This window comes from Phasianus colchicus, chromosome 2, assembly GCF_987193195.1.
Source record: "Phasianus colchicus chromosome 2, bPhaCol1.hap1.1, whole genome shotgun sequence".
Classification (NCBI taxonomy): domain Eukaryota; kingdom Metazoa; phylum Chordata; class Aves; order Galliformes; family Phasianidae; genus Phasianus; species Phasianus colchicus.
In genome coordinates this window covers 41,022,935-41,043,370 of record NC_143437.1, presented here as the reverse complement: position 1 = coordinate 41,043,370, position 20,436 = coordinate 41,022,935, and the positions used below count along the sequence as shown (strand labels likewise).

At 39.9% G+C, this 20,436-nt stretch overlaps 2 protein-coding genes across 3 annotated transcripts; one reads left to right on the top strand and one right to left on the bottom strand.

Annotated features, from left to right (window-relative positions):
* Nucleotides 1–108: 108 nt before the first annotated feature.
* C2H6orf120 (chromosome 2 C6orf120 homolog) lies at nucleotides 109–3,121 on the top strand. Its single transcript, XM_031613389.2, has 2 exons — nucleotides 109–502; nucleotides 1,282–3,121. The coding sequence occupies exon 2, from the start codon at nucleotides 1,330–1,332 to the stop codon at nucleotides 1,885–1,887; it is 558 nt and encodes a 185-aa protein (XP_031469249.1). The 5' UTR covers nucleotides 109–502; nucleotides 1,282–1,329; the 3' UTR covers nucleotides 1,888–3,121.
* PHF10 (PHD finger protein 10) lies at nucleotides 3,080–20,151 on the bottom strand. Of its 2 annotated transcripts, XM_031613371.2 has the most exons (12): nucleotides 19,642–20,151; nucleotides 17,370–17,476; nucleotides 17,065–17,195; nucleotides 16,499–16,582; nucleotides 15,013–15,146; nucleotides 14,749–14,898; nucleotides 13,566–13,675; nucleotides 12,677–12,830; nucleotides 10,081–10,236; nucleotides 5,194–5,302; nucleotides 4,742–4,930; nucleotides 3,080–3,311 (listed from the first exon to the last, which is right to left on the bottom strand). In XM_031613371.2, the coding sequence occupies exons 1-12, from the start codon at nucleotides 20,134–20,136 to the stop codon at nucleotides 3,226–3,228; spliced, it is 1,905 nt and encodes a 634-aa protein (XP_031469231.2). In that variant the 5' UTR covers nucleotides 20,137–20,151; the 3' UTR covers nucleotides 3,080–3,225. The 2 variants fall into 2 exon arrangements, with proteins under 2 accessions (XP_031469231.2, XP_031469240.2); XM_031613380.2 differs by lacking the exon at nucleotides 10,081–10,236.
* Between the last annotated feature and the right edge of the window lie 285 nt (nucleotides 20,152–20,436).

Genomic DNA, 20,436 nt, shown 5'->3' with positions numbered 1-20,436 from the left:
GCTGCGGCCGCGTTGTGCAGTCACACAGGAGCAGCGGGGCGGGGCTGGTTGCCGGGGTGACGGCCGCGCGCAGCCCAACTCTCGCGATAGCAGAGGGCTCGGTCTGCGGCCAGCGCGCAGCCCCGCCCGGCCCGCCTGCCGCGGCGCGCGGGAGAGGCGGGGAGGCGGCGGCGGTAGCGGCCGCAACGGCGGTGAGTGGCGGCTGCGGGGCAGGGCTGTGAGGGGACACCCGCTCCTCGCGCCGCTGTCCGGACCGGGTGCGGCCGGCGCCGCTCTCGAGGCGTGCAGGGGAGCGGCGAAGCGAGAGGGGCGGCGCCGGGCCCGGCGGCTCTCAGGGGTCGGCCTCCGCGCTGCCTCTGTGCAGCCGCTGCCGTCGGGGTGTGCCGGCCCGCCTCGGGGCGGGGTCTCTCCGCGCTCCCTGCGCTGCCGCACGTCTGCGGAGCCGCGGCCTCGCCGTCGCCGGAGCCCCGGGACGGGTCGGAGGTGAGCTGCGCCACGAAAGGTAGGAGGCTGTTTTTCTGTCGCTGTTCAGAGGGTTTTTGTCGGTTTGGTAGGTTACGAGGGCGGGGCTGTTCTCTTGTACGCCGCCGTTGCGGAATTGGGGCCTTGCGGCCCGTGGGACCGTAAGCTGGGAGCTGTAGAAAAGTTGGTGTGCTGTTGTTCCTCCGTCTGTTGGCTGTAAAACCCGTGCGGTTTTCGTGACATCTCAGCGGAAGTCATGCAGTTTGTTTTGATGCTAGCAGGTTACCAACAATTCAGTAGTAGCTGTCGTGTTTAAGGTAATTGTACAGTCCTTGCGGAAGGCACGAAGTGATGGAAGTCATCTGAAGCTTCAAAGCACCCTTGGTTGGCATTTAAATTCGGTCAGCTGCATTCTTTGGAAGTCTTCGGCAAGGTTTAGAGCTCGTGCATTGAGTGCAGCTGTTGTGCTGGAGATGTGCTGAGGCCGCCTGGGCAGCAGCGTGCAACGAGGGAGAGGAAAGGGTGCGGGAGCCTTCATTGTGTAACAGCCTCTTCCCTCTCTGCCCTGCCCCAGCAGCTTCAGCTGCCGTGTAGGTAAGTGCTGTAAAGAACTGACGTTCAAACAGCAACAAAAACACATGCTTCTTCAGTGACAATATGTCACTTTTGGACAGAGAAATAATCCACACATCATTTAGTGCACTGTGTTTTCTCAGTAAATAACCAGCTTTTATTGAAGTTGCTTGATTTTTGTGTGAACAAAAACTGATTCCTTCCAGGAATGGAATATACTAACTCTAAATCGTTTTGTATTTGCAGAGTACTTGGACTTGACAATAGGAAGAATCAGACTAAAACTTAAGAGCCATGGCAGTACGCTGGAGGAGAATCCTGATAGTATTTGTGGCAGCTCAAGTACTATGTTTGGTAAATACCTTTGAGGAAGAGGATGTACCTGAAGAATGGATTCTTCTTCATGTTGTTCAAGGCCAGATTGGAGCAGGAAACTACAGCTACTTGAGACTAAATCATGAGGGAAAGATAGTACTTCAGATGCAGAGTTTAAAAGGTGATGCAGATTTGTATGTATCCGATATGACTCTTCACCCCAGCTTTGATGAATACGAGTTACAGTCTGTCACTTGTGGCCAAGACGTTGTCCATGTACCAGCACACTTCCGCCGACCAGTGGGAATAGGAATTTATGGTCATCCCTCCCACCAGGAGAGCGAGTTTGAAATGAAAGTCTACTATGATCGAACAGTTGTACAGTATCCATTTGGCGAGGCTTCCTACAATCCAGAGGAGATGGAGGCAAACCAGAAATACTCACACTCTACAGAAGATGAATCTCAGGATGAAGAGTCTGTTTTCTGGACTATACTTATTGGAATCTTAAAGTTAATACTTGAAATTCTTTTTTAAATTGATAAATCATGGACTAAATCACATTTCAGTTTGTGAAATTGAACACAAGTAACTTTCTATAATATTTAATACTTTTTATTGTTTCCTGAAGAGGTATTCGGGTTACTTTTCGTAAATCAGAAGGAAAGTGGTGGGGAGAAAAAAAGCCATATTTAATTTTATATTGTAAGTTTTTTTCCCTAAAAGTAAAACGAGCAGCGACTGCACTATTTGCAGTATCCTTCAGAGATCAGGGCTTAAATGTGAATGTAGAGTTGGGGATCCCTTAACAGGTGCTTAGAAAAAATTAACTCTTAATGATTTTCTGTCATTGCTTTCTCGATAAAGAGTGAAATACAAACTGCTGCTCTGTTGTGCCCCCTCAATTTGGAGCACATTTAAAAATAAATCCTGCTCTTCTGACAGGTTACCTTCAGTATAACTGACAAGCAGTGGCTTTGAAGCATACTCAAAGTTGAGGGATGTAAGGTGAAGAAAGGAAAAACCAGCTGAATAAGGGATAGAGGGGCTATAATTTGACTGCTTGTGCTGTACATCAGTCATCTGTAAGCCGAGGCCTGTCCAGTCACTCACCACCTCTGCAAATCCATGACCTGAATCAAGTGCTTGTTACTTCAGTATTACAGTAGGGAGGGTAAGCCTTCACCTGTTGTTACTTGTCAATAGAACATTCTCATTCCTCATTAAAAGCAATGCAGTATATAGTACCTTAAGCCTGAGAGGTATTTTCTTACATCTCCCCTTTATAGCTTTTTGAGATTGTTTTTGTTTTTTTTTTTAATGTTTACAGTCCCTTTTTTTTTCCTGTAAATTTATATCAATAATTCATTAGTTTGCAAAGAAAATTTTTGCTGAAAGGAATTTTCAGAATATTGTAAGAAAGTCAAATTGTGTTCGCTTTTTCCCTCAAAGTTAAGTCTTTTCCAGGAGTACTTTTTGCCTTGAGTCTTTCAAAATAACTAATTGCTATGCAAATAGTATGTATTTAAATTGCTCTGTAATTTTCTTTTCACAGAGCTTACAGATGAATGCACTGAAATAAATAAGTGTGGTACTATAATTTTATACAAATGGTGCATGTACCATTTAAATTTCATTATATAAAGCCTTCTCTTTTCGAACAGGAATTTGACTTTTTTTGTCTAGATAGCTGACAGGATGTGATTAGAGACTTGTCTCACAAAAATGGTTATATAGCCAAAATTAAAAGTTTATTTGATAAAAAGAAAAACGCAGTGGTATTGTTCCTCTTAAAAGTGGTTGGTTAAATAGCACCAAAGTATCACTTTAATTTGTGCAGTTAAATTTTGAAACAGCAAGGTTTTTTAGGGGAGTTTAGCCTTCCTTGCTGTTTTTCCCCCTTCTTCCTCCTCTTCTGGGTATGGGAGGGTCTTTCTGACAACAATCACAAATCCAGCGACCTAAGAAAAGAAAGTTATCAATTAATGGGAAACTACCTTTTTTGTATTCACTCATCTAGTTATGCACCTTTCACCATTTTTATAGGTTCTCAGCAATTTGTAGCACTCCCTTTAATGTATAAAACCAGCTCTTCTATAAATTAAGTATCTTTTCTAAAAGGTACAGAAAGCAGAATGTACAGTTCACCATCCCTTGCAGACTCACTGCACATAGCAGTTGGTTACTCTAACGCTTGCAGATCTCAAGAAGTGGCAGCGCTGCTAAGACAGTGGTTATTAGAAAAGAAATAACAAACTATGAGGTTACAAGTTGAAATTTCATATGAATGACCGCAGTTCAAGGTTACAGGTGGTTACAGCAGAAAAGAATGGCAGTTGAAGAATGTTGCTATTGTGCCACGAGGTAGGAGGGCCTGTTTCCCAAACTAATGTGAGTTATTTCAGTGCAGTTGGGCAGCATAGATTAAAGTGCTGGCAGGGACTCAACACCAGACCTTGTACCTAAACCCATTAATGGAGGGAACAGTAATGGCTTCAGCAAAGAGCAGGAATATTAACTATTTATATTACAACAGCTGGAATCACAAAAGCTGCTTTGCTGATATTAAAGTTCTGTAGGAATATTATCTTTTTTGCTTAGATCCTCTCCTTAAGTCAGAATGAAAGTTGAATCAGCCACAGAACCTGGACTGAAGTGAGAGCAAGCTCTAGTGCTTTCCCAAATGGGAATATATAATATATTTGAGGTAGTAGTTACAGGGAACACTGTCACTGAATACTTCATCATGAACTTAGCATGGATTTAATATCATGTGAAAAGCAATGCTGCTACCAGTTATGCCTCTGAAGCTTTCTTTACACTGCCTTGAGTTGACCAGGAGATACCAACGAGCAGGTGATTTAAAGGTATAAGCTGCCTAGAATTTAGGTACCTCACTTCCAGCTTTGACATTTAAGAATAAAAAGGGCAAGGAAAGGTGTTTAAAAAGGTGTTTACAAATACTATATTAAGCATACTTTTTAATTTAGAAATTAAAATAATAGCACATTTTATTAATGTGAAAGCTGTATTCCAGCAATATGCAGCAATACAGGTATCTTTACAGGTTTCTTTTAAGAAAAGAGGTAATTATTCTCAGTATTCTGTGGAAATACATATTTAATACAAAATAACTCCAAGGGGGTCTGGATTTTGTTGTAAAAGCCAATTATATATCCTAGTCAGGAACTGCCAGGTTAAACTGTGCACAACCAAATATACAGAAATAAAGCTTATGAAAAAATGGGACCCTACTGGATGCTTTCCAACACTATTGTTCATTCTTATTCTTCACGCTGCTTTTAAACTTCTTTCAAAAGCAACACATCTATTCCGACAGAATCCCCAGGACTCGGAGGAGGTGGGAAGAGAACAATTAAATCCTTATTACCTGAGGGAATAGCGTCAAGCCCCACACAAAAAGTGTGATAACCACGGTCACATACATCACAGAACATCATTTCTTCTTCATGGTGAGGCTGCCCACACATAATGCATGTTTTACACTCCATACATTGCCAAGGGTAAGTCTTAATCATAGCAACAAGCTCCGGGGTCATATCAAGGCAAGAAGGGTGGCCTAGATTAAAACCAATATTATTACTACGTCTGAAATGAAATGTAAAATTATTTAGACTGCTTTTACAGAAGCTGAAGCCGAGCTCACCTCCTGGTGAGATCTGATAGTGCATTGAACGTGTCAGTACATATAACATTAAATAGGAAGCTTTAATGAAGGAGAGAACAGGCAACGGAACTGCTGTACACAAGTACAAATATTTCCACCAAAAATCTGTCAGAGATACTCCCTTAGGAATCCAGTTAGCACATACAGATACTTACCACTGTTGTCACACTGGGAGCAATGTATAAGAGCTTCAGCTTTTCCTTTCTTGTTGGACTCCTTACCCTTCAGACAAATTCCACATATAGCATTTGGAATGACCTTTGGCTGGAAGGGTAGAAGAGGACTATAAATTCATTCCAGAAGAATTCACAGATTTAACAGGAAATGTATCTCCTTAACTCTTAAAATTAATGATTTATCCGCTGTGTGAACCTTAGAACATATGACAATAACTGACAATGAGTGATGTTCCAATTTTTGCTTAACTATGTACAATTTTGCACTTAGCACACGTGTAGTGAGCATGGTGTAAATTCAGCTGGAGTAGAGCATGTAGTAGTGTCTTCCTCTGAATTCATCAGCTAATAATCCTCTACATGTAAATTACATGATGTAACATTAAAAATTTCAGGGGTTTTGTCTTTTTTTTTCCCCCAAATAGAAACTTCTTTATATGGCCATGCAGATTTCCCATGTGGAATAAAGTAAATACAATTTTCCCTTTGCATTGACTGTCTAAATATAGAAATTTAGTTACAAAAGCAATAAACTAGATTTTTCTATCATTAGTTTTAAAGTATCTGGTTAACTGTATTATATACTGCTACCCTTCCTTCTTGTGTCCAGTCGTAACTGCAGTAAGAAATACACACCATTGTATCTAATTATAGTTTTATAATATTTCTAAGACATCTGGAGCCTATTTGGGTGCATGAGATGCATTTAAAGGGTAAGAGAGAAATAGGAGCCTGTTAAATTGTGGATTAATTCTGTGTCCAAAACCAAAAGACAAACCAACAGAGTTCTAAGCCAATGATGATCAAAGAAGATACACGGCATTACATTTTTCAGAAACATCTTCATGAGGTCCAAGGAACAACCCAAGCATTATGAATTTCAGACATATTTCAGTACATTGTTGAGTTTTGACCACCGCTTAATAATTTCAAACCCAATTTCTCACTAATTTCAATATAGTCCTTACTGATTTTAATGACTATTGCCAGAGTCTTGAAAAGAAACTAGAGGGAATTCAAGGCATATCCCATTTTCTGTGGAACCAAATGGCTCATCAGTAAGCAAGAACAGTCCCAGTCAACTACCAACCATTTGTAGAGAGAAGAATGAAGTTTAATAAAAAAAAAAAAAAAAGTAAAAGCAAAAAAGTATATATTTAAAAACAACAAACAAAAACCAGATCTTTTGTAATGCAACTTATAGTTAAGTGCGTCTATTGCCCCTGCCGGTTTTTATTCTAGTTCCTATATCTAGTTAATAAGAATAATCTGAACTCAGATTTAAGTAGTCAGGACACACTGCTTAAAGATTTATGAAGTGTTCCATCTGTTTAAGTAAAAACACAGTTACTGTCTCTGATGTTGACTGATAACTAAAATAAACTAAAGAGTTTTATTTAAAAAAAAACAAAACAAAACACCAGACCAGCTCTTCACTGGTAACTTCCTACAAAAGATGACAGAGGCATTCATACAGACTTTTTTTGCTTATTTATTTAAAAAAAGCATAGTCAACCTGTTTTATACATAAATATAATAAAACAATAAAAGAAGTCTAACATTCACAAAAGTCTCTACAAAGTAATAAATATAATGGAAGCAAAAACACACATAAAATCTCTTACTGTTAACTAATCTATGTGTCCTACATGTATACCTTTATACCCTGCTCCTCTCAACAAAAGTGGCACAAGCTTAAACTTTGTCTGTGTTGCAGCATCTACCCTTCTGTTGTTCAGCCTACGTTCTAATTTATATTGTGGTTGTGTTTTTATCTATTTTCTAAGTAAAACAAGCCCTTCTAGAATAGCCAGTGCACTTCTCTAATCAGACTTCTAGTTTGTTACAAATTTGTATCTCACTGCCTTTAATATTCAGCAGCATACTCCCTTGTACTCCGTCAAAACTAAAGTGAGCTACTTTCTGGTCACTGTACTTGCATCAGGGTACGTGCACTAACACTCTGCTCTATATATTTCTAAAGTCAGACACTGATACAGGTGCATTAATTTTAACTGCTTCCATCTACACTTACTTCACTAAACTGTGTTTATTAGAAATCGTGCATTTAGGGGGTGGGTAGGATGGGAATCACAGCCTATTAATAATACAGTTCCAACAGTATGGAAGTTGGTTTTTTTTTTGGTTTTTTTTTTTTGTTTTTTTTTTTAATAAAAAAGGAAAAAAAAATGAAAGATTTCACATTTTTTAACAATTCAAGTTCTGCTCTCATAAATGGCTTTTAGAAACACTATGAGGGAAGTCTTATCAAATCCAAATGGGAAGTCACAATATCCCATCAATTATAGTTTGCTTTGTACATATTCATCTAATCAGGATAAGGAAGGGGGAGGAAAAGAATGCAGGTCAAATAGATGATTGCTCTGTCAGTTTTAATCTCCATGCTGCTGCGCTGCAGCTCTTAAAGTCAGCATTCCAACTATGCCATTTTTGTAAGATCTTATTCTGAACACAAAGCATTCCACTTGCATATATATAGACCCAAAATAGAAGTGTTGTAAAATATAGTTTCTCAATACGTTTCAGTTTTATGTGCAAAAAAAAAAAAAAAGAAAGAAAAAAACAAACAAAAAAACTCCTTTACTTTCAGCAATACCCTGTGTGTGCAATTGCAATAGCCAGTCCTGCTGCAGCAGAGACTTGCTACTTGTAACGTGACAAAACATCTAACACATTCTAACCCTTCTTTGTTTAAAAACTGACAGTAAGAATGCCTCCATACAAAATACATTATTTCTTTTACTTAAAATTTAACTCCATGGAAATGTGTGAATCCTGTAATACTCACAATGTGTCTATAGCTATACATTTGTATTCTGATGCCATAGCAATTATCCTTCAATTAAACCACAAGTAACCAAATTTACTGTCCTACAAAAATAGTCAGATATTAGAGAACGATACAGAACAAAGGTATTACAAAGGGACAACATTTTAAAACAGTTAAGCCTTCAGCTCAAAGTGCCTTAACATTCAGGCACACGTGGTATATAATTATCTGGTGTTTTGAACTGACTAACAAACAAGTCTTTCTGTCTTACCAGCTAAAGCGGCTCAAATAATTGAGTTTACTGAAAGCATTTAAACACTCCCATGAACAAGAAAGCCAGTCCTCTCAATATCCCAACACAGCATCACTACCTTGACCTATCAAGGGGCTGAGGGCTGATGTAGGCAGGATACAGCTGCCATTGAAAAGATGTGGCACTGTGAATTTCCAGTAACAGATTGTTACATATGCAGTCAGTGATTTTGAACCCATAATTGCTATGGGAATCCACTTCCAAAATGCAATGCTGTATACCACCAATATAACTTTTTTTTAAAGTTCTGTTGTTTAAAACTCTTTTCTCTATGCATTCAAAAGGCCATGCATAGATTAAACTAATCAAATACTCAGAAATCTCAAAGTTAAGTGAAACTTCTTTATGTAAACCAGTGGCACACAATCTCTAACATCAAGGTAAACAAAGCTAAAAGAATGTCAAGTGCCATCATAGGATTTCATGTTCATGGGAACATAGGTATGCATTCTGAGTCTACAACAATTTGTGCAGTTACATATAAAAAATAAACTTATGGTACCACAGTCTAAATCTCCATAGTTTGCATATTTCTTTTAAGTTTATGAAAGACAAAACACAATCGGAGCTTGACACCTGTTATGAATTTTTACAGTTACTGTACGTAGAGAAAATTTATCAAAGCTGTCCAATTCTTTCTATATATTAGCTTCTTAATTTATAGCTTATTTATTGTTAACTTGGTGGCTATAGATCAGAAACAGTTTTGAATACAGAATGCAAACCATCAACAACACACACTTACTGAAAAAGTTTCTTGATATGTATGATCTCGCCACTGACAAAAAGTTTTCTTTTTCATAACCTCTCTTAACATGCACTCCTGTTTGTTCTATAAACCTTATGTTAATGTTTTTCTTCTCTATAGGCCTATTCCTGCTCCTGTATGTCAAAGGAAAATTCTTATTCCTTTCAGTGGAACAGGAATGGACAACATGGTTTAGAAGTGTTAAGTTATATTCAAAACACTTCTTGTTAAGCCGAAAAACAATAATGAAAACGCATGTCAATTTCTGTTTCTTCTGAAAAGTATTTTTAGCAATCTTCTTACCATCTCTTTTTTTTTTTAATTATTCTACAGTAATACTGATGATTTGGGTCTTAGGTTTGGCAATCGCTGCTTCATAGCTCAACTGTATTAACATCCTAACTGTGTCAGATAAAAACATATTGCCTACAAATTTTTCTACATAGTATGAACTACATAAAATGCTCTTTTCCATATAGTGTTAAAGTGGTTATGTAGTGTTGCCTGTACAATTGTTGCAAGCTTCTTGCCTTTCATCCTATATATCATAACATCTCAAGATGAAAGACTATTTAAAATGAACATTATAATAACATGTTCGGCCACACTGCTGCACTTTACAGCACTGATCTCTAGGTATGTACTAAACAGTACAAAAAATAACGGATACCAAGTGCTAGTTTTGAACTGGCAAGTAATTCTGACTGGCATGTCAGTGTCAAGGCAGACAGAAAGATGTAGATTTCCAATGACCAGTCCACAATGAATTTTTCTAGTGTAACTGTCTAGGAATCAGAGAAGTTAACAGAAACAGAGGCCGCTGTATAGCTAGAGTACAGGAGAGGCCCATGTGAAATAAAAGCAAAAAGAAGTAAGAAAGCAAACAGATGGAGCACACAACAGGAGAGCAGCTAGTGAAGTACAGCAAGCAGAAGTTCCATAATACTGAAATACAAGTATTTCAGGGAGAGGCTGGTCAGTAAAGATGTTCAGTCAGGGGCTTTTTTCTTCTACCTTGTACCCAGGAACTGATTTGGATAATACAGAACGTTTGGAACCATCTTTTCTTGGAGTAGCACTTTTGTCTCTTGTTTTTTGTCTTCCCTGAAAAGAATCCTCCTGGTTGTCTGTGGCGCAATCACCTTCAGATACATTGCCAGACGAATTGTCCTATAATGAAAATACCATAGCTATATTTTTTACTTTTTTGGATAGACAGACAAGTCTTTTGTATGCCCCTTAGAGCCAACTAAAGTAAAAGAAGGACATATCTTTCCTTCTACAAAAGCATGGGGTACATCACGATATAAAGCATCTTTTCTTGTAACCTTTATTTATTTGTTTTCATGCTAACAGACTGGCATCAGCAATAACAGTAATGCTTTTTCAGTTATCTTGATAGCATAGTGGGATACACTAGTTCTTTGAACCATTTTCCTTTGGAAGTCAGCAAGAAATCAACTATATTCAAGATATTTATATAACAGAGGGCCAGCAAAAAGTTAAAAGTGCCCTGGCCATGCATTTAGAGTGTATTACCAAACAGCACTATCTCAAATTAAATGTGAAGGTTTTTTCTGCTACCCTCATCTCTCATTTTCACCAGGAGCACCCTAAATATTGCATGTGGATTGCAGCAGAAGAATGCCAAAGGCAAAACATGCTTCAACATTTAATACAGAACCAAACATAAATTTCATGCTGCAGTTAAATAATTTTTTGAGGAATGGGAAGGTAAGAAAAAGGGGAAGAGGTTCAAAGAAAGTGAGAGACCAACATAAGCATAACCGAGTGCAGCAGCACAAGATTTTTCTCAGAGAAGTGTTAATAAAGGCCTCCAAAAAGCTCCAGCAGAAAACGATACAATCAATCACATTTCTTACACTAGAAATTGAAAGGCCATGTAACAATGGTGCCCTACAGTAACAAGCACTCTGCGCAAGCAGAGTAATCCACCTACGCCCCAGAACCTAAAATCAAAACAGACTAAACAGACACAGGACAAAAGGAGGAGCGTAACAGAAAAGCAAAGCTAACTACATGGTAAAAAGAAATTGTATGTTTCATAGCTGTTGGGTGTTTTTATTTATTTTTTTAATTATGGCAGGGTTATTTAGGACAAATCCATTAAAACACTACAGACCAGGAAAACTGCTACCTGACTCCAACGATGGGGAGGGGATAAAAGGAAAAAGCATACAACAACAGGGAGAGTGATAGGCAGCTCAGGACTCAGGAAAAGAGGCTTGAGAACTGTCTACTTTTGTATTCAACAGATATTTTGCCCAAACAACACCTTCCAATGATTACTAAAGAAGCCCTGCTCTATACCAAACTTACTTCATAAGAATCTCTTTTCAAATATTCCCTACACCTTTCCCACAGAAACAAATTTTCCTTTTTGTGTTCTCTCATCAAAAAGCCATCTGAACTTCTGTGGAAAATGAAAGGATAACCTGCTCAGTCCAATTACTTTTCTTTGCCGTTAATAAAAATGGAAGCCAGCGGAAATGGGAACTAGAAAGAGGTGATTAAAGACCAACTAATAAAACAAATAAACAAACAAAAAAACCCCACAACCTGGAGTACGATTAAACCAAATTTTTGAGTTGTGCTAAGTTTACTTTTTCTTTCCCCAAAATACAAGCGAAAAGGGCATAATAACACTATCACTTGCAATTCTACAAGCTGACCCCTTCCATTCTTCTTTAGTTATGAGTATTTTGTGAATATTTAACAATGAATATTCATATGGAGAAATTTCACATTTTTTTTTTACCCTCTATCAATTACCCACTATCTAACACTTTAGTCAGTTGAATTAGAAATTGTTAAATGCATCTGCGATTTTAAATTCTGTTTTTCTTAGAATTAGGGCTCAATTTTTAGAAAATGGTCAGCACTAATACACCAGCAACACCAATACCAATGAGTTAGTTGTGCCTGGACAGCTCATCTGAAGCACAACTATTCCTGAGTACCAACAAACAATACAAAGGTAGGTATGTGAAACTTTTGTTTATATTCCAGTAACAGTTAATTTGAAGTTTGCAAAGTAAAGAGAACATACGCACCTATTAAAGATTTATCATAAAACAACAAAACTGCTTTCAAAGTTTTCTTTGAGCTGCAGCAATAAAGTAACTGTTTCTGTATTGAATACTTCTTGCTTCTACTTACAGGAAAACACAGTAAACAAGACTAGTAAGTCCTTTGCTTTAGTGATAGGTTACATTCTATGAAACTAAAATAGCAAAATATGCTGTGAACTGAACTGAAATTCACTCCTCTCAGAAATGCTAGCAGCCAGACCTGTCACTTGAGGAAAAGGCTGTAAGAAGGAAGGTTCTTCAAAACTTATTTAAAAAGAAGAAAAAAAGGGCCTGATATTCCAGAGATTTGTTTGACTTACTTCAAAAACAGAGCAAAATGGAAAGTTGAAGAGAAACGTTATAAAATAGAGAAGTACTAAAAAGGCAGGAATTTTGAGTTTGCAATTCTACTTCAATTTACAAATGTTGAAAGATTCTAAAAGGAAATTACTGAAACTAAAAAAGGCAAACAGAAAAGATTATTTTTGTTGTTGAAGAATACTTTCAATTTGTCTCACCGAATTGCCTTTGGTTTTCCGTTTCTCATCACCTCGCCCTTCCTCTGCATCATCTGAATCCCCATCACTGTCTAATGCAGGCAGCTCTGGATCCAAAGGGGGTTCGTAAAGAGCTGTGTTTAATGGTAAGTAACGAAGTTCATCTGGAGAATATCTAAAGTTATTAAATAAATAAATGAATGCCTGTGCACTTTATGCATAGATATTACTCACAAAATATACATGAAAATTAGAGAGAAAGAGTAAGAAATGTAAATAACTCCAACCCTCCCTTTTCAGGGAAGCACATATAAACATGCACTGCTAAAAAGATGGGAAACTTACTTATTTATCCCCACCAAAGTTATACTATTTAGTACTTGTCATCTTTGTGTAGGCAGATATTCATGGAACACAGAAAGAGTATATTTGCAATGTTGCAAACCTGAGCAATCATAAAAGGTCACTTGAATGTCTACAAATTTTTAATCAATCCATGCCAACAATACTTTGTTTATAGAAGTACATGGCATCAGTTCCAACCCAAGGCACACAAAAAGTTGGGGTGCAAAGCAAAAAGGTTGGTAGACTCCAGATCAAGTTTCATGATTACTGAAGGGAAAAAATTGCAAATAAAAATAACTCCAGGATAACGTCAAGATCTAACCAGATTATCTGAGCGGGCCAAATTTCAGGCACCACAATACATTAGAGGAGGGGACACTCTCACAGCAAGTATTACATACGTGATGTTGACAAAAACCCCCATGCTGTGCATTTATTAGACTAGCAAGTGCCTCAAGCATAAGAGTAATTCAAAACTTTGCTGCAAATATACTCAAATGTTTTCCACCAGCCATATGTAGAGATCAGTGCAAAAGAAACAGCAGTCGCAATGCTTTTAAAATACCTTTTGTAGTACTCCTGGAACTGGCCGGGTATGAGAGCCACTGGGTAAGGACTAACCTTTGTTCTCTCTGTAGGCAAGATTTTGTATTTTCCTTGAGGCACCTGGATAATCTGTTGTTTAACACAAAACAACAAAGTTCTTGTTTTGTAAACTTTTGAGCTTTCCTTACCCACCATTCCCTGCAAATATTTTTGGATGTGCCAGTTTATCCCACTTACTCAATCAGAACAGCTACCTGAGCTCTCTGATGGACAATTCAATTCATTAAAATGACAAGAGATCCCACTCATAAAACAGTATTACAGATTTAAGTCTAATCAGGATGCGCTTGATAACTGAAAAAGGTAAGACTACTTCTAATAGTACAGCATGTAAAATCATTAAAAAAAAAACTAGCAGTAAATTTTATATAAATAAAAAATATATAAATAAATAAATATTTTATATAAATAAAAAATTGAAGCAGTAATCCTGAACTTTTGTGAGAAGCATCTTTGACATTAATTATTACTGAGGGTCCATACTGGTAGAGGGTAGCAACAACAGTGCCATCTAATGCCAAAATCAGACTCTGCCACTAAAAAATCCCATTAATAATAAAATACGTGAAAAAGAATCTTATAGAAGTCTTCTTTCTTTAGAAACATGTCAAAGTAATTATCCACCATCTCGTTTGTAATGTATCACTGTCAGGAAGATACTACCTTTCCATAATATATTACCTTACTGAAATAATTTGCACAAGCAAAATGTTACATCTAACAAAAACAAGGGCGTAAAATTGATACAGAGCATTTTTTTAGACAAACAGCTTATTTGTTAAATAAATATACTGTTTAGAGAGAACTTTAGAAGCACTCCAAAAAAACCTGGCCATTTACATGAACAGATATAACAACAGAAGTTTCTTAACCTAAACATCCTCTAAATTTTATGCTGTTACCAGCAGATTAGAGACAACAAAGGAAAAGCTTACTTGGATAGAATTTTGAAAAGTTTTATATTAAATGTACTTGAAATTATTCTTTTTAACCATGGTGTAAAATGTTTAAAGCCCCTATGTCTCTGTATCGAGACTAATCAACCCCCTGAATGATAAGATTGTTAGAAAGGTTCTAAGAAACACCCTTACTAAAACAAGGAGCTACCTTTTGGCATTAATAAAAACATTTAATTTGCCTACATGTGTCTGTAAATCAAAATAGGCTCTTCTTTCTTCCATTCGCTCTCGGTTTAAATTGCTGTTGAATTCCGCAGCCTTCTTGGCAGCTTTTTTAATATATTCTGGAACTTTACTGGCTTCTACTTTCTGTGTGTTCTGCTGCTGCATTTGCTGAAACAAAAACAACTTTATTAGCTTACACACATTTCACTACCAGTTTGTGAACGTTTTTTTATATATTCCATGTTACAGATCTGGTTCACTTAACATATGCTATTTACTCACAGAGTATTCTTTATAATGATCTGTTATTCGCTGACGTTCTTTCTCTTGCAGTATAACAGAATACTCAGCATGTTTGGCAGGGTATTCTTTAATCATAAGATCAATTACTTCATCACTACGCAAAGCTGTTAGACCTAAAATAGATAAAAGCAATAATGATGCTATCTGGCAAAACTAACTGTGGGTTATTTATATCTCACAATCATCAACTGAAGTTTTTGAGCGGCTAAAGACAATAACCTACTGTGCACAATGCCTCACCCTCTATCACATAGGAGCAAACATGACATTTAGCTTTCAAGGCTGATAAAGGCTTTGCTTCTTGCCAAGGAGGAAAGATTCTTCTCTTGCTTACAGCTACACAACCCAAACTTCATCTTCACACTGACTGTCACCTACTAAACTCCCCTAAGAGGCAGAACCTTTGCTGAAAGCAGGACCTGGTGACATTTGCTTCAGTTTCTCCTACTGGTGAATGGTTAGTTTCACTGCCTTACACTATTTAATTATGAGGTCAGGTTCTCTATACAAATCAAAAAAAGAACCACTGTGAGGTCAATTCAGAGCAGCAAATTGCACACAGATGCCTGACTCCTGATTAAACAATTTCAAGTTCAGAAGTCAGAACTTGTCATTTTGCAGCTAGCAAGTCACGCAGAGCACCTCTTCAAAAGCTTCAAATGCAGCTAATCTCCATTGACAACAGGATAGAATTTGGCATATGTTATCACAGGGACAGTTGACGCAACACATGCCTCTACTGTATACTTGAGATGGAATATAGCATTTTGCTTCTACTGATACAAGTTAAATATTGTTATATACTGCATATTTAAGTAAAACTTTCAAGAGAGCTAGTGGCAAGAAACAAAGGCAGGGTACCAAGGACTGTTTATTTATAAAGTGATAAAACATCTGCACAGATTTATGGGTACACTGGGAAAAAAGAAACTGACAGGCATCCTTTAATTTTTAACACACTTCAAGTCACACATATTGGCAGGGGAAGAACAAATACTTGAAGTTCTTTCAATATAAAATGCATTCATGACACTGTTGTATTGTACATACATATAAGTGGCTTAATATTCACCCTTCTGACATCTAAGACATAAGCTCAACTCTATAAAATACACAAATGTTTGCTGAGTCGCTACTAATTCAGCTGAACAAGAAAGACAGACTTTTCAGTTTAAAAAAATCATGCTGTTCTTTTTCTGTTAAGGAGAAAAAGGCTATAAAAGATAATTTACAACATAGGTTTTAATAAGTAATTGGAACAGAACTGAAATTTATTTTTAATAATCAATATTGAGCATTGATATCCTTTGACCAATTTACACAAACTAAAAATAAAATATAAACTGGTTTTTGTGTCAGAATTTACATTTTCATTGGTGAATCATTCACTTCTCTACCATAATGAATCACATTTTCAGTGTGTCATTTTTTATACTGCAACAAGGAATCTTTTTTTTCCTCTTACCTAACGTGCATTGAGTCTCTGTGATAACATTTAGTTCTCTGAGGTAGAGTTTCTCCTTGTGAGACAAATCTCGTCGTTCTAGATCTTCAGAGAAAACAAAAGGAAAAAACAGCAACAGAAGTGTATAAAGTTACTCTAAATCCCCCATAAGCAATGTTCAAGTATTTTGAGAATTCTACTTTCAGGCAACAAGTCTGCACTATACAGGAAATGGAATACAAAGATAAAGCCAACTTTACAGTAAGAGATCACCAACAAAATACTTCAGAATTAAGCTGAGGTCAGTTTTCAAAAACTACTTGCTGATCTAACACTCAACTCATTCCTTTGTATAGATTTTTCAGTGGCAAGACATTACTTTGAAAACTGTAGGATACATTTTCAAAATGCCAGTAACAAAACCAAAAAGTACATACAAACACATACATACACACAAAACTGAGCTCTAATTTTGCTATGACCTTTTTTAATTAAATGGACCGTTTTGCAGTTGAAAAGACACAGAGATTACATCCAAAATGTAAGACGATAGATTTTTAGAAGAAAGACTTAAAAAAACCAAATACCTGGATATTTTCTTTTAAAGGAAGTCACACCCAAATATTCACTAACTTGTTCCTGAAGCATATAGTACTCCCCTGTTTCATCTGGTGGCCACTTGTACTCTATCAAGTTTTCAGCAGGAAAATAGCTGTATCTGAACATAAGAACAACACCAGAAGAAATCAAAGAATGCTGGGAGAAAAAGACCAATAGCTATTTGCATTACTTAATTCAGAAAGTTAAACAAGGAATACGAAAGAATGGAGAAGAGCCAATGCTTCAGCATATCAAATGAAACAGTAAGACTAGCAATAAAAGACAGTATTACCCAAGGTCCTGACTAGAAGTCTCACAGCTCCGAGAACTGTCCCCCGAGCCCATCCGCCGTCTTTTGGATGGCTGGCTGCCATCATTGGAATTTTCTTCGGTGTCATCCTGAAGCAAAAATGAAAATAGATATGAATTAATTTAAAGTATTCAGTGGGTAATTTAAAACATCAAAAACATTCTAAGATAATATGAAGTTTAGATATACCTGAAGTACTCAGCTATTTAATAATAGTCTACACAAAACCGACAGGACAGTTTACATAGCAAGCATAAGAACTGGTAGACAGTTTATGAAAAGATTGAGTAGCAAAGGCTTTTTGTTTATGGAGGGATTTAGAAAAACACTAAAGCTACTGACTAGTAACATTACATGACTCCTACCTATTCGGTGCTCGTTAACAACAAATCTCAAAGCATCTAGTGATCAAACTTGCATGATTACAAGTGAGAAACAGAAGACAGAAGCAGTCAAGCAAGTTGCATATGGTGAGCACAGTAGATCCAAGAACAAAACTACCTCAAATAAAACAAACTATGGACTAGTATGAAAGCATTATTATTATAATAAATGTCAGTTCAAAAAATGATAAAAAAAAACAGACAATGTTCAAAATTCTCACTGATTCTTACTGAATTAAAATATTAATACACATTATGCTTTTCTGAAGTATTTCAAGCTGGTGGAGAACAACTGAACAGAAACTGGAGTCAGTTACAATGCAGTCTCAGGAAAAAGCACCCATGACTTTTTAACTGTGCTTACTGTATCACTTTACATTATTAATAGAAATGCAATCTGATAAACTCAATTTCTGATCTTAAATCTATCACCATTACTATTGTACTTGAAATGAACTGAATAGCTTAGAGTCCCCCTTTATAAATGCTGAAGTAATCTTATCTTTTCAATATTAAGAATTAATTAGAAAACCATAGGTTGTATGTAATTTATCAATGCTATTTTGCTAACTTGCAGATCTTAATCGTGAAACACTTTCTGTAGAGGAAAAGTTACTGCAAGAGTCTAACTTTGTGCTAAGAACAATACTAATATTTTGGATGGCTGCCTTAACAGCTTTCAAGCAAAGCATGTAATTGTTGATACATATATATATATATTGTAAGTTAGTGTCATCCCTGAGCAGACTTGACTTGGTGGTCAGCTGCTGCTGGGCACAGAAAGTTGTTTAGTTTACATATGGTCCCATTACAAAGGAATTTTGGTCTGAGTAGTTTGACCTGGATCTCAAATTTCCATTTGGATTGTATTTATAAGTGAGGGAAAATGAACCGTTTCCCTGTTATTTTTTCAGGTATGCTGACTGCGTGATTCCCTTACTTCCTCAGCCAGAAGTGGGACTGAGACTGCTCTCCACTACAACTAATGAACGTCCACAGCTCATTCCTTCCTCCCACACAGCGCCCTGATGCACTCTAGAGTTTAGAACTGCTGGACTAAAACATAAGTGTTAAAGTCATGCTTTCCTATAGCAAAGCCGACAAGATACTTCAAAATATTTTTCAGTAAGGGCCTCGCACCAGTTTCTCCTTTCTGCTTCAAAGTTTTTCCCTTTCTGAACGCCCTGTTTACACGACCCGAGCATCCACGCCGCAGGAGGGACGGCTGCCTCTGCCTCCTCCTCCGCTTTCAGTTTCACTCCCAGACGGACGCAAAACACGCAGGGAAACGAGGCAGGCCGGTGCAAAGGACTCGGCAAACAAACGAGAACGCTCGCAGCGCACTCTAAAGCTCAGCCGCCGACCGCATCGACGATTAAGAAAGGGACAGTTCAATAGAAAAGCGCAGCCAAGAGAGGCCTTCCCCGCCTCGCAGAAGCACGCCCAGCACGGCCGCACGCTTCCCCGTTGGTTGGCTCTTTAAAGTTACAGAGCGAAGTCTCCGTACGCCAATCAGCTTCGAGAGCTCCGCCACGACGCTTTATTTTGTAACCGGCAGCCGGAACTACCCAAACCTCCTCCGAAAGTGCCCAGCGAGCCGCGGCCGCACGGCCGCTCGCAGCCGGACCCAAACTTCGCGGGGCGCGGCGCTCCGGCGCGGGCGGCACTTACGCGAGCGACGGCGGCCGCACGGGCGCTCAGCCCCGACCCCGCGCCGCAACTTCCCGCGGCCGCGGCGGGACGCCGCCACCCCCCGCGCCCGGCGCGCGCCCCGCCGCGAGGAGAGCCCGGGCTCACCGCGTCGCCCCGCGGGGGCCGGCCGAGGCCTCCCGCCGCCGGGCCCCGAGCGCCGCGGCCGCCGTCGCGCTCACCTTTAGGGACTGGTTGCCGGGCGTGGCGGGGTCGCTGTCGCAGAGGCGCGGGGACAGGACGGCCGCCATCAGCGCCGCGGGGGCCGCCGCCGGCTGGGCGAGGAGATGCGCCGCCGCCGCGCGCCCCGGCCTCGCGCCGCGCCCGGCTCCGCCCCCCCTCCCCCTGCGGGGGGTGGCAACGGCCCCTACCGGCCAGCCCGGGCACGAGCGCGGCGCCTCGCGCAGCTCCTGCTCCGCCCCCCTCCGGGCTGCCCGCGGCGACCCCGGCCCGCGCCGCCGGACCGGCACGCGGCCCGCCCCGGCCGCAACGCCGCGCGGACCCGGCGCCGCCGCTCCGCCACCGCTACTGCCGCCGCCGCCGCCGCGCCCTCCTCCTCCTCCTCCTCCGGCCGCCGCAGCCGCCGCCGCTCGGGCGGCCGCGCGGCCCAGCCGCGAGCGCGGGGCCGATCCGCCTCGGCAACGCTTGGGCAGCAGCGCGGCGCGCAGGGGCAGCATCCCCCGGGCGTGGTGGGCGCCGAGCGCCGCCGCCGCCGCCGTCCGGCGCGGGAGCTGGCCCCGGCAGGGCTGGGCTGCTCCGTCTCCGGCGCGTCAGCCGGGGACGAGCTACGTTTGTGAACCATCCACCAGCGCAGGAGGGGTGTACGGGGGGCGGGGGGGAGCACTCGCAGGAAGCCGGTGCGAGCGCTCTCCCCCCCGAGGAGGGCGCTTGAAGCCGGCCCCGCCGCTGCGCGGAAGGAGCGAGCGCGCCGCCGTCAGCCCGCACCCCCTCCGGCCGCGCCCGGCGCCGCTCCCGCA